General features: G+C 55.8%; 2 protein-coding genes across 2 annotated transcripts; one reads left to right on the top strand and one right to left on the bottom strand.

Moving 5' to 3' along the window:
• Positions 1–14: 14 nt before the first annotated feature.
• On the top strand, positions 15–9,853 carry TFIP11 (tuftelin interacting protein 11). The gene is made up of 12 exons (XM_075434488.1): positions 15–960; positions 1,465–1,618; positions 2,288–2,444; positions 2,937–3,064; positions 3,567–3,719; positions 4,540–5,049; positions 5,954–6,060; positions 6,315–6,483; positions 6,687–6,930; positions 7,595–7,737; positions 8,020–8,185; positions 9,406–9,853. Exons 1-12 carry the CDS (start codon positions 764–766, stop codon positions 9,759–9,761), a joined length of 2,484 nt encoding a protein of 827 aa, XP_075290603.1. The 5' UTR covers positions 15–763; the 3' UTR covers positions 9,762–9,853.
• A 1,417-nt stretch (positions 9,854–11,270) lies between these two features.
• On the bottom strand, positions 11,271–13,267 carry SRRD (SRR1 domain containing). The gene is made up of 7 exons (XM_075434452.1): positions 13,179–13,267; positions 13,057–13,097; positions 12,836–12,972; positions 12,661–12,759; positions 12,212–12,366; positions 11,942–11,987; positions 11,271–11,674 (listed from the first exon to the last, which is right to left on the bottom strand). The coding sequence occupies exons 1-7, from the start codon at positions 13,265–13,267 to the stop codon at positions 11,450–11,452; spliced, it is 792 nt and encodes a 263-aa protein (XP_075290567.1). The 3' UTR covers positions 11,271–11,449.
• Between the last annotated feature and the right edge of the window lie 12 nt (positions 13,268–13,279).

Genomic DNA, 13,279 nt, shown 5'->3' with positions numbered 1-13,279 from the left:
ATGGGGTAGGCTGTGGCGAGGGGGCAGCCATGGCGGTGGTGGAGGCCATGGTGAGGGGGTAGGCCGTGGCAATGGGGGAGGCCAGGGCAAGGCCATGGTGAGTAGGAGGCCGTGGGGTAGGCTATGGCAAGGGGGCAGCCATGGCGATGGGGGAGGCCATGATGAGGTGGGAGGCCAGGGCAAGGCCATGGTGAGTAGGAGGCCATGGCGAGGAGGTGGGCATGGCAAGGGGGAGGTCATTACGAAGGGGGGAAGCCATGGCGGTGGTGGAGGCCGTGGCAAGGGGGTGGCCATGGTGAGGAGGAGGCCATTATGAGGCGGGATGCCATGGTGATGGTGGTGGCCATGGCAATGGGGAAGGCCTGGGCAAGGGGGTGGCCATGGTGAGTAGGAAGCCATTACGGGGGAGGCCGTGGCGGTGCATAGGCTGTCCTTCTGCCCCCCCCACCCTGCCGTGCCGGTGGCCCCGCCCCTTCCCTGCCGCCCCGCCCCACCGTGCCGGTGACCCCGCCCCTTCCCTGCCGCCCCGCCGTGCCGGTGACCCCGCCCTCCCGCGCCGCGCGCCATTAAAGCCGTGGGAGACCCGCGCCGCCTCCGCCCTCTCTGCCGCCGGGGGCGCTGCCGCCGCACCACAGAGCAGCCGCTCCCTCCGCCTCTATGGTTGGGGGCGTGGCCGGGGCGGTGTGTTGCCGGAAGGCGCGGGTTCGGTTCCGGCGGCCGCGAGGAGCCCGGGAGCGGGCGGGGGCGGCAGCGGGCGGCCGCCATGTCGATGTCGCACCTGTATGGCACGGACGGGGAGGATGGGGTGGAGATGGAGAGCTTCGAGGTGTCGGACTGGGACCTGCAGAATGAGTTCAACCCGCACCGGCAGCGCCACCGGCAGACCAAGGAGGAGGCCACCTACGGCGTCTGGGCCGAGCGCGACTCCGACGAGGAGCGGCCCAGCTTCGGCGGCAAGCGGTGCGGGGGGGGGCCCAGGGCCGGGCTGGGGTCCCGAGCTGCCACGGGAAGCCGGGGGCGGGACCTGGGGCCGGGCTGGGCCTGGAGCCGCGCGGTGTGGGGGGGGTGGTGGTAGGGACCCGGGGCCGGGCTGGGCCCGGAGCCGCCGGGTGGGGGGGGCTCGGGGCCGGGCTGGGCCCGGAGCCGCCCGGTGGGGGGGGCCCGGAGCCGGGCTGGGCCCGGAGCCGCCCGGTGGGGGGGGCCCGGAGCCGCCGGCTGTGGGGAGCCCAGAGTCGGGCTGGGCCTGCTGCCCCGTCCCGAGGCGCTGCCAGGCCGTGTGCCCGCTGCCCGGGGCAGGGGGGCCCGGCTGTTTCCTGGCAGAACCAGGGTCAAGCCGCGCGGCGGTCCCTGGTATTTCATTTAAGGCCAGGGGGTCTGTCCCGAGGCGCGGCGGCCCCAGGGCTCGGCGGGGGCGAGCGCTGCCCCGCCGGAGCGGCCCTCACCCGGGCTCTCATCTGGGTGTAGCTCCAGGGATTACTCGGCCCCCGTGAACTTCATCAGCGCCGGGCTGAAAAAGTCGGCGGCAGAGGATGCGTCGGAAGAAGACTCCGATGAAGATGAAAAGCCCGTTAAGCAGGAGGAAATCCCTAAAGAGTTTGTGCCCAAGAAGTTAAAAACAGTGAGTTACCCGGCAGCCTCCGGCTCTGCGGAAGGTGTTTGTGGAACCTGGCTGCAGCAGCAGGGCGCTGGAGGAGGGGAGTGGTAGTCAGAAGCCAGAGAACCACGAGTGACCGCGTGCAGGCGGGGGGGAGGTTTTTTGCATCATTTGTAGCTCTTCTGATGTGTCATTGTGTGTCCTTGGGAGCATCAGTCCTTTTGGGCCCGTTTATCTTCCTTAATATTCCCTTTGGTCAATCGAGGTTAAAATAAAAGCATGCCTGTGGCTTACTGCCTTTCAAAGACCTTTTTTTTTTTTCATCTCACAGAACAGTATGACAAATGTAGGCACGTTATAGATTAAAAATCAGACTGTTATTTTCAGTTATCAGAGGCAGAAAGAATCGGGAAGCAGCTTCAGCTAAAGTCGGTGGTAGAGCCTGATAACTGGCAGCATGTCAGTCTGAGCTTGTCAGGACTTTCCTTTTCCATCTGTGGAATTTCAGGAAAGTCCTGAGAAGGCAGGGAGCACGCACAGGCACTCGAGTCACGACATAGTGAGCTGTGCAGTGTGGTGACGGCCAAAGCCCTGCTGGGACCTTTTTGAGTGAGATTTTACAGGGCTTGGTTGTTGCGATGCCTGAAAGGTGGTGTGGGGTTTGTTTGTTTGTTTGTTTGTTTGTTTTAACAGGGCGGTAATTTCAAGCCAAGTCAGAAAGGCTTTGTTGGGGGGACAAAATCTTTTGTGGATTTTGGCAGCTGGGAGAGACACACGAAGGGAATTGGGCAGAAGCTTCTCCAGAAGATGGGTTACGTCCCTGGAAGAGGTCTCGGGAAGAATGCACAAGGTACCGTGGTTGTGTGTTGGGTCTTCTATTGTTAACTAGTGATTTGGAGAAGAGATTGGGTTGTTTTCTTGCATCTCTTGCGGGTGATCTGGGTTCTCGTGATAAGATTTAATTGTATTTAACTTAAATAGGCCAGTTGCATGCACTTGTTATTTTGCAAGAGAAAAAGAGGAAGAAAGAAGGGGGATAAAATTCCAGAGGTAGTCAGCTCACAGAAAAGGAGGTGTTACTCTGTGACGGAATAAAGGAGCGGCGAAATGCAGATATGGATAATAATATTCTGCTTTGGTTTTTTTGGTGTGTGCTGGAATTAAACAATTTTATAGCCGCTCAGAAATGAGTGAGGTGGTAGAAGGTGCCGTAGTGACAGCGGCAGAACACCAGGCTGGGGGTTTGTGCTGATTTGGTAACTTCGGGTTGTGTAGGGAAAGCACTCGCTGTTCTGTCTCCGTAAGCAAACTGCTCCTGCTGACCCGACTGCCGCCCTCCCAGGTATTATCAATCCGATTGAGGCCAAGCAAAGGAAAGGCAAAGGAGCCGTGGGGGCATACGGCTCCGAGAGGACCAGTCAGGCTTTGCAAGACTTCCCTGTCGTGGACTCGGAAGAAGAAGCTGAGGAGGTATTCGGGCGATTTGTGGTATACCTGTTCCCCTGTTGTGCTGTATGTGTGAAATTCAGTCCTGCTGTTAGTGTCTGTGTCAGAGAAGACTGGTTGGGCTCACGTTGGATAAGAAGCTAAAGACATAGCACATCCATTTCATTTAGACCTATTTGTTTTGTCACTGAAATGTTCTTTGTTGTTTCTGGCTCACTTTATTCCAGTAGTCTTGCTAGAACCCCACCTTCAAAGAGTTTCCTGAGGTAAATAGCCTTTGTCTTTTGTTTAGATTAAAAAAAAAAAAAAATTAAAAAATCAGAAATGTATGGTTAGCATTGTGAATAGGGTGGTTGACTGGACGACAGCATCTGAGCCACTTTGTCACGGAGCTTTACCATTTTCCCAGTTATTTTGCTCTACAGCATTCTTCTTTCACCTGGTGGTTATTTTCCTGTAGAAAATAGAAACAAATCTGGAGTGTTACAAAGAGCAGCAACCACAACTCTGCTCTGTTTTTGTTTAGGAATTTCAAAAAGAGCTCAGTCAGTGGCGGAAGGATCCTAATGGAGGCAAGAAAAAGCCGAAATACAGCTATAAGACAGTAGAGGAACTGAAAGCCAAGGGCAGGATCCACAAGCAGCTTTCGGCCCCTCATAAGGAGCTGTCTCAAGTCAAGGTAAGGTTGGTAACCCAGGAGGTGGCACCTCTGGGAAACGGTTTATCCGCTTCAGGACTGTGAGGGCTTTTCAGCCATCAGTAACCTTAACAGCAGCCACTTCTAGGAACTGGCTGTCTGCAGCCTCCTGAAAATCCAGGCCTCGGACTCGATCACTGAGTCATGAAATTGCCCACTGTGCCACCTAGGACATTGGGTTTGTTTGTAAGCAAGTTCTTTGGCCTCAGAAAAATTCAAATTAGCTGAAGTGTGGTTTGTTTGGTTTTTCACTTGCAAGTTAAGTTTAGTTGTTTCACATTTGTCCTAGGTAGGATGCTTATCCGCTTCTGAAAGCGCAGTTGTATTGATTGGGATTGTGCAACTAAACACGTAGTTTGAACCACCTTCTACCTAAAGGGGACAGTAAGGGATTTGTCTGGTATGCACTTAATAAAATTATGCATCTAAAATTAAAGTGTCTTTAAAATAAAGTATAAAAGTACCTAAGAATTCCATGTAATAATCAATAGTATACTGCTTGCGTCAAGATTGCTTGTAGAATTACTCAGTGAAACAGTAAAACTGAGATCAGAAGAGGAGACTCTTCCAGCTCTGGTTCCAAATAGTTTCTTGCTCATTCTTACTCTTCGTGTCTGGAGTAGGCCTTGTTGGAGGCCATCCACAGGTGCCTCCCTCAGAATACCTGTGGGTATTAGTAGCCTGCTGGAGTAGTTAAGGTACTTGGAAATCTCCAGTTCTCACTTTGGAGTAAGGGACTTCCTCTTTTTTTTAAACACGAAGTACAATTTTTGGAGACATGTTTGTTCTTGTTTATTTGAAGGTTATAGACATGACGGGCCGGGAGCAAAAGGTTTATTACAGCTACAGTCAAATCAGCCACAAGCACAACATCCCTGATGACAGTCCTCAGCAGCCGCTGGGCAAAGACTCCAAGCCCCAGGGGTTTGCCTTGCCCGAGCTGGAGCACAATTTGCAGCTGCTCATCGACATCACAGAGCAGGAGATCATCCAGAACGACCGGCAGCTGCAGTACGAGAGAGACATGGTTGTCAACCTCACCCATGAGATACAGAAGATGGCTGAAGTCCTCTCGCACGAGGAGACGGCCATTAGCAATCTCAGCAAGGTGCTGGAGATGGTGGAGGAGTGCGAGAGACGGATGCAGCCCAGCTGTGAGAATCCCTTAACCTTGGACGAGTGTGCGAAGATCTTTGAGACGCTTCAAGACAAGTACTATGAAGAGTACCGAATGTCTGACCGGGTGGACCTGGCGGTGGCAATAGTCTATCCTCTCATGAAAGATTACTTCAAGAACTGGGATCCCCTCAAGGTGTGTTTCGGTTTGATTTGTCTGCAGTTCTTACGTGACGGCTTCAGCCGTCTTTATTACCTTGGCATCCCAACTTCTTCCCTCTGAGGGTGACGGAGCCCTGGCCCAGGCTGCCCAGGGAGGTTGTGGAGTCTCCTTCTCTGGAGATATTCAAGACCCCCCTTGGACAAGGTCCTCCACAGCCTGCTGTAGGTGACCCTGCTTCAGCAGGGGGGTTGGACTAGATGACCCACAGAGGTCCCTTCCAACCCCTACCATTCTGTGATTCTGTGATCCCCCCCTGCCTTTTGCCACATCCCTGTCAGTCTGGGGAGAAAGTGGGGGAAACCGTGCCTTCCTCTTGCCTGGCAGGGGAGAGGAAGGTTCTAGAGAAAGCTCCCGGTGTGTGTGGCAGAGCAAAATAAACGTGTGCAGAACGGTGGGCCCGCCCTGCACCCACTCTAGGGCATTTGCTACAACTGAAGGCTGCTGCTCTGTGAAGTGGCCAGCAATTGAGGAGCCTGACGGTTAAAATCAGTCCCTTGCATGGGTGTTGGGAAGAAAAAGTAGATGAAAGCCAAGTCTAGTCCTTGGTTTTTAGCAAAAGCAGGAGAGGTCTGTCTGTCAGATGTGTGCTGTCTATTCCTAATGCCGTTTTGGCTGCGATAGGTAAGAGTCTGAGTTCTCTTGGTACACCTGGAAAAGTTCAGGCTCTGCTCCCCCCCACCCTGGAGGTATGTTAAATCTGTCAAGTGGGATGTTCCGCTTGCGGTGCTTTCCCCGTCGCAGCTGCGAGCTCCTGGCTTGGCTTCTGCGCGAGTGGGCAAGCCGTCTGTAGCCGAGCGTACCGTCAGGCTGCTCTCTGCAGAAACCAGCTGAGAGGAATGAGAAAGGGTAACGGCCGCTCATGCCTTGTCGATTCCAGGACTGCACATACGGCACGGAGATCATAGCCAAGTGGAAGAGCCTTCTGGAGAACGACCAGCTGTTATCGCACAGCGGGCAGGACCTGTCAACGGATGCTTTTCACAGGTAAAGAGCAAACGAGTTACACTTTGTGTAGCATCTCCCAGTGCTGCTTCCTCAGGAATGGAAAAGAATAGACACAAGTGTGCTTTCCAGATGATTCTCTTGATGTATCTGTTAAAATCCAGCTGTCTGCTGTATGAAAAGAAGTGGCTTTTAACTAACAGCTGCCATTTGGTTTATTTAGGCCTGGGGCTGTAGCTTTAAGCTTTACTCTTTAAGCTTTACTTTGATTTACTTCTATTTTTTTTTTTTTCCAGACTGATGTGGGAAATCTGGATGCCGTATGTCAGAAACATTGTGGCGCAGTGGCAACCGAGGAACTGCGGATCGATGGTGGATTTCTTGGATAGCTGGGTGAACGTCATTCCTGTCTGGATACTGGATAACATTCTGGATCAGCTCATCTTCCCCAAGCTGCAGAAGGAGGTGAGACGAGAGGGCTGCCTTAGAATGAAGCCATGCTCTGAACCAGTATTTGAATTTCAGTCAGCTAGAGCTGCTGTAATACCGGTTTGCTGCCCCTGCGGGCGCGTTCAGGAGTTAGGGGCTTGCATTGTTTCTGTCTTTGCATCTGGCAAGATGACTGCTAATCGATGGACTTACTTTCATCTGTTCTGTTTTACCCCAAGGTCGAAAGCTGGAATCCTTTGACGGACACAGTCCCGATCCATTCGTGGATCCATCCCTGGCTTCCCCTGATGCAGGCGCGATTGGAGCCGCTGTATTCTCCCATCCGAAACAAGCTGGCGAACGCACTGCAGAAGTGGCATCCCAGTGACTCCTCCGCCAAACTTATCCTTCAGCCCTGGAAGGACGTGTTCACCCCTGGGTCGTGGGAGGCTTTCATGGTCAAAAACATCGTGCCTAAACTAGGTGAGACAAGCCAGACGGTGCTGAACTGCTGAAGTCTGCTGGTTGTCGCCTTCCCCCTAACACCTAGAAAAGATACGTGTGAGCACGGTTGCCAGTGTTACTTCAAAGAATATTATTAGTAAGTTTAGACCAAGACTGCGTCTCCTTTTCTGCTGCCAGTACTGTGCATTTTTTCAGAGGCAGACATTTTAGAAAATATGGGGAAGTGCTCTGATTATTCTCAATGTTTTGTGTCTTATTTTTCTAAATCATCCGATGCCTCTGTTCTTTACCCGGCAGGATTATCTGATAGCTGTCAGATAGCACCAGGCTATAAAATGCGTCTCTTACTCCTGTGTTCTCTGGGCTGTGGTAGTGCTCTCACTGTGAGATTTTTGTAGTTCACTGTTCAGCTGTACAGACTGGCTACAAGGCTCTGTAGTCTGAAAAACAGTTGAACGTTTCAGGTTTCTCGGTTCTGGCGGCAAGTGGTGATCTCTGGAGATGGAAGCGCCCTGTTTCGGTGGCAGTGATCAGCTGAACAGTTTCAGGATCCCTCACGTCCCTTAGGGTAATCCGCGGTCCAGGCGCTCCTCAGAGCGAGAGCGTTGCCAGCGAAATGGGTCAGGGCACTGAGAAAACTGTGAGTCAAGTTCTTTCCTAACTCCTCTCCCTCTTCCCCCAGGGATGTGTTTGAACGAACTCGTCGTAAACCCTCACCAGCAGCACATGGATGCCTTCTACTGGGTGGTTGACTGGGAGGGGATGATTTCTGTCTCCAGTCTGGTTGGGCTGCTGGAGAAACACTTCTTCCCAAAGTGGCTGCAGGTGAGAAACTGCCAAGGCTGAGTCAGTAGGCTGGGTCCACTGTGAAGTGTTGGAGTGGCTCCTGCCTAGAAACTGCTGCCCCGGTGCTGAAATGGTTTGAGCACCAAGTGGGGTGGTTTCTGCTTGTAGCTCCACAGACACTAGAACGGACTGTCTCCTCATTCCGGCACGGTCCTTTCTTTTACTGAAAGCTCAGTAATAAACTGTTTGAGTGGTGAGAGGGACTGTCTTGCATAAATGTGCCTGTCCTGCTGCATTTTGATCTGTCACGTTGTTTTGCAGGCGCTGTGCTCTTGGCTGAGTAACAGCCCCAATTACGAGGAGATTACCAAGTGGTACTTGGGTTGGAAGTCCATGTTCTCAGACCAAGTGCTAGCACATCCGTCCATCAAAGACAAGTTCAACGAAGCTCTTGATATCATGAACCGGGCTGTCTCCTCCAGTGTTGGTAGGTGGCTTGTGGTGGTGGCAGCACAGCAGTGCTGGGCTGGCGTGAGTCTGTGCGGAGGCATGGCCCTGCTGCTGTGTGGCAGCTCCCGTGAGCAGGGAAATTCACGGTGTGTTCTGCCTTGCTGTGTCCGTAAACAGCGCCTGTAAGCTGCTGCTTGGTCATTGTGCTTCACTGAAGCAGAAGCAGATTTATGGTGAGTGGCTCTTTGTGCCATTAAGGAACTGATTCTCTTTCAGCCTTGCCTGATTATAGTGTATTTTATGTCATAAAATACGTGTACTGTGTGTTCATTGTCAGTCAGCAAGAGACCATCGTTTAAAGATGTTGACTTCTGAAGCTATAATTTGTTGGGATTTTTTTCTTTATGGCGCGATACTGGTTGTTCTCCTTAGCTTTGGAACAGTGCCCTTCCCTTCCACAGGAGTCCCCTGTGACCTAAAAGAGATTGTTAGGAATTCGCTGGGAATTAAACGGTATAAAAGAGAAGGCTGTGCCTGGGGGAGCAGCGCCTGAAATTTGCCCTGCCCTCCAAAACTGAGAACTGCTTTCCTGTGTTCTTGCTGCCCACACGCTCTACAGTGCGATGGCGAATCCGCATCAGAAACGCGGAGGACTCCTTGAGGTCTCCTTAAGTGTTACGTTTATTTGTGTGGTAAAATGGTACAACTACAGGCAAGCGTTGCACAAAGAGGAATTTACCTGTTGAGAGACTCCTGGCCTGGTGCTCGCGCGGCCGCGGAGTGGACTGGGGCTGACAGCGGAAGCACGCCCGCTGCGGCGCTGCGTCCTGCGTCAGGGCACTGCGCCATCCCCAGCCTCATTTTGCAGTGGCCGCTGTTTGTAACCCAGCAGTGGCACGTGGAGGCCACAAGCCAGGTTCTGGCTTCAGGGAGGGGTTTTTTTCCTGTTCACATTTTTCCCTTTGCCAGCAGCAGTGCGGCGTCCTCCTCTCCTGTGTGCGCTCGGGTGCAGTTTGGGATTGTGTCAAATCCTGTTGCTTCAAATCCTGTTGCTTGTGCTGCAGTTCTCAAGTTCACCTGGCTAGTCCACGTTGCATTAGCAGTAACAGCATAAACCTGTAGCAATTAGAACGTGTGAGGGAGGATCCAGAACATCATGGATTGACTTTGCCGTCTCCTGGACTGGAGTTTACCCGTAGACCTTGCACTAGGAGCAGACTGGGACCTTGTTTTCACCCGTTCTGTCTCTCCCAACAGGTGGGTACATGCAGCCAGGCGCTCGGGAGAACATCGCCTACCTTACTCACACCGAGCGGAGGAAAGACTTCCAGTACGAGGCCATGCAGGAGCGGCGGGAGGCGGAGAACATGGCCCAGCGCGGCATCGGCATGGCCGCCAGCTCCGTGCCCATGAACTTCAAGGACCTGATCCAGACGAAGGCAGAGGAGCACAACATCGTTTTCATGCCCGTGATCGGCAAGCGGCACGAGGGGAAGCAGTTGTACACGTTTGGGCGGATCGTCATTTACATTGACAGGGGCGTGGTGTTCGTACAGGGGGAAAAGACCTGGGTGCCCACCTCCCTCCAGAGCCTGATTGACATGGCGAAGTGAGGCCCCCTCGGAGCTGTGAAGACCCTCTTGCTGATATTTTTAGTGTCACTGTCTTTGAGTAAAGAAGTTACAGGTTTGTAAATGGACTGAAACTGTAGCTGTATGCCAGGGCTTTTTTTTTTACTTAAAAGAGCTGTTGGGGCAGTATCAAGAGATGAAATTAGAGGTGGAAGTCGCTGCCAAGGGAGGAACCAGCAGTCCCGATGCTTGTGTAACTGCCGCCTGTGACAGAGGTTTATCGGCGTATCGACAGGGCGGAAGGGGCTGTGGACTGCGAGCCTCTGCTCCGGCCCCGGGCGAGCGAGGCCTGGGCTAGCGGAGTCCTGAAGGGCTCCAGCGACAGCCCCTCGGCTGCTGCTCCGCTCCGGGAGCGCGTCGCTGCCCTGACAGCGTCCCTCGCGCAGCCGGGACTCGTCCCACCTCTCCCAGGACGTGCTCATCCCTCAGCCCGGCGCCTGCCCGCGGGCCGCCCGGGTGCCCTCTCTGCCCTGGCATGGCAGAGCTGGGAGGGAGGGAGTTTTTCCAGCAAATTCCCAGGGCGTGTGCGGTGGGACCGGAGCAGTTCAGGGCACGGAGGTGAGAGGGGGAACAGAGGCTGCTTTCCTCAGAGGGAGATGACCCAGTTCTTCCCAGAGGAACAGATAAAGTGTTGATTTCAGTAGCACCGAGCAGCTGAAGGTGTTGCTGGCTGTGAGAAATGGGGAACCAGATACCCACAACTTCAGCAAACCCCCCTCTCAAATAATTCCCCCTTCCCCGTGCTTCAGAACGTGTGCAGTGCAGGCAGAGGCTTTTGAACTGTTCCTGAAAGGGGAGCGGATCAAAAGAGCCACCATCACGCAGGACGGATGGTTCAAAAGGCAGATTTCAGTTACTTTTGTTCGCTGTAGTTAAGTGGCTGCCAAGAAGGCCAGTGGGATCCTGGGGTGCATCAAGAGGAGTGTGGGCAGCAGGACGAGGGAGGTTCTCCTTCCTCTCTACACTGCCCTGGTGAGGCCTCATCTGGAGTACTCTGTCCAGTTCTGGGCTCCCCAGTTCAAGAAGGATGAGGAGCTACTGGAGAGAGTCCAGCGGAGGGCTACGAGGATGGTGAGGGGACTGGAGCATCTCCCCTACGAGGAGAGGCTGAGGGAGCTGGGCTTGTTCAGTCTGGAGAAGAGAAGGCTGCGAGGGGACCTAATATATACTTACAAATATCTGCAGGGTGGGTGTCAGAAGGATGGGGCCAGACTCTTTCCAGTGGTGCCCAGCGACAGGACAAGGGGCAATGGGCATAAACTGAAGCAGAGGAAGCTCCAGCTGAACCCGAGGAAGAACTTCTTCCCTCTGAAGGTGATGGAGCACTGGCTGCCCAGGGAGGCTGTGGAGTCTCCTTCTCTGGAGATATTCCAGCCCCGGCTGGACAAGGTCCTGTGCAGCCTGCTCTGGGTGACCCTGCTTCGGCAGGAGGGTTGGACTGGGTGACCCCAGAGGTCCCTTCCAACCCCGACCAGTCTGTGATTCTGTAAGTCAAAGCGCAGCTTTACCTTTTATTAAATAACTGAGATACAAAAATACGGATACGCCCGGTGTCCTGGCGCTGCCACTGCTGGCGGAGCGCGATGATGCTGCCAGAGCCGGAGCTTCATCTCGGCTGCGGTGGGGAACGACGCGGCCCCGAGGCCCCCCGCCCCGCTGCAGACTGCGGCTCAGGGCTCGGCGGCAGCGGGGCTGCGCCGCTCGGCTCTGTCCTCCCTTCTGATGATCTCCAGGTCGTCGCAGTCTTGGTATGTCGGCTCCTCCGTGAAGTCCCAGACCTCTGGGGAGAGTTCCTTCAGCTTTTGCAAGGGAAACCAGTGGACGGAGGTGTCGTTGAAGGTGTCCAGGTACCGCGGGTGGGCCGGGAGCGCCACCTCCTCCGTCCCTTTCAAGACCTAAAGAGCATTGGGGGCAGAAGTTACGTACAGTGCAGAACTTCTCCGCAAAGCTCAGGAGGTGATGAGGATGGTGTTAAGGCAGCCTCAGCCCCTCTGCGCAGTGGGTTCTGCAGATAATGAATGATCCTAAAGGCTTCATTTGTATATTGCAGCGGCCAGGAGGAAAGGTTTTAAAAATAACCACCCTCTTCTTTCCAATGGGAAATTAATTTCCTTTCTCATTAAATGGTGCTTTGTCAATGTTAAAAAGCTAACGACTTGTACCTTTGCTATGTAAGGATAATCTCTCTCGAATATTCTTGACAACAACCTAGAATGACACAAGACAGCCAGCATTAGCCATGATGCTCCTGCGACTATAGACAACTTTTCTGATTGGGGGGGGGTGTGGGGGACAGCAAAGGTAAGAGATGGCTGATGCTGCGAAAATGAAAATGAGCAAAAGCTGGAAATCCTTGTTGGAAGCAACAGGGGGAATAAAGAAGTAAAGGAGAAGGCTGTTGGTGGCACCGGACCCGTTCCCCGTGGACGCACCTCTCCTCCATCCCGCGAAAGCTGTTCCCGATGATGACCATCCTGGACAGCGTCCCTGCCGACCAGTTCCTCCAGAGCAGGTTGTTGTAGAGGGCCTTCCCGCAGTGCACCATGTAGAACAGCGTCCCCGAGCCCCCCACGCCGTGCTTCCCCTCCTGCGCCAGAGCCAGCGGCCCCCCATCGCAGCGGGCCGGGGTCCCCCTGCCCTGCACCCCCCTGGGCCCGGGTCCCCTTGCCCTGTGCCCCGCTGGGCCTGGGCACCCCTGACCTGGCAGTCCCCACACCCCCTCGGGCCCAGACCCCTTGGGCCTAGGCCCCTTTGACTTGGCAGCCCCCAGACCCCCGTGGCCCACACCCCCCCCCGGGCCCCCCCGACCCGCTCCCCCCTGAGCCCGGGCCCCTCTGCCCTAGCAGCCCCGGGCCCGGGCCCCCCCGCCCCACTCCCCCACCTCATTCTCCGGGAGCAGCCGCAGCCCGAGCTCCCCCAGCGCGGCCTCCTCCTGCGCGGAGAACGCGGGGTCGAACAGCGAGCAGCGGCCGGGGGGCACCTGCGGGGGAAGAGGGGGGCGGCGTGGGCGGGGGCCGGGGAGGCGGGACCCCCCCCGCTCCGCCCCGGCCCCTCACCCGCAGCTCCTCCAGCAGCAGCAGCAGGAAGGCGAGCTGCAGCCGGGCGGCCGCGCACCCGCTGAACCGCCCCAGCCCGTAGCAGACGCAGCGGGCGGGGGGCTCCGCGCCGCCGCCCAGGGGGGCCCGCACGGCTCCTGCGGGCACGGGGAGAGGCGTCAGGCGCGGCCCGCCCCCGCCCCCCCCCCGCCCCGCTCCGCCCCGCTCCCGCCCGCACGCACCGGCGCTCGCCGCCCAGAAGCCGGAGCTCAGCAGATCGTCCCTGCGGGGAGAGCGCGGCCTCAGCGGGGCCCGGGGGAGGGGGACGCGGACACCCGCACCCCCACACCCCCCCGGGACTCACCGCGCCTCCCGCAGCCGCCGCAGCACCGCGCCGCCCTCCCCCGCGCCCGCCCGGCCCCGCCGCCGCCGCCGCCCGCCCGTCGCCGCCATCTTGCGCTCCCC

Source organism: Opisthocomus hoazin, chromosome 13 (genome assembly GCF_030867145.1).
Source record: "Opisthocomus hoazin isolate bOpiHoa1 chromosome 13, bOpiHoa1.hap1, whole genome shotgun sequence".
In the NCBI taxonomy this organism is placed as follows: domain Eukaryota; kingdom Metazoa; phylum Chordata; class Aves; order Opisthocomiformes; family Opisthocomidae; genus Opisthocomus; species Opisthocomus hoazin.
This window is presented reverse-complemented; position numbering and strand designations above follow the sequence as displayed.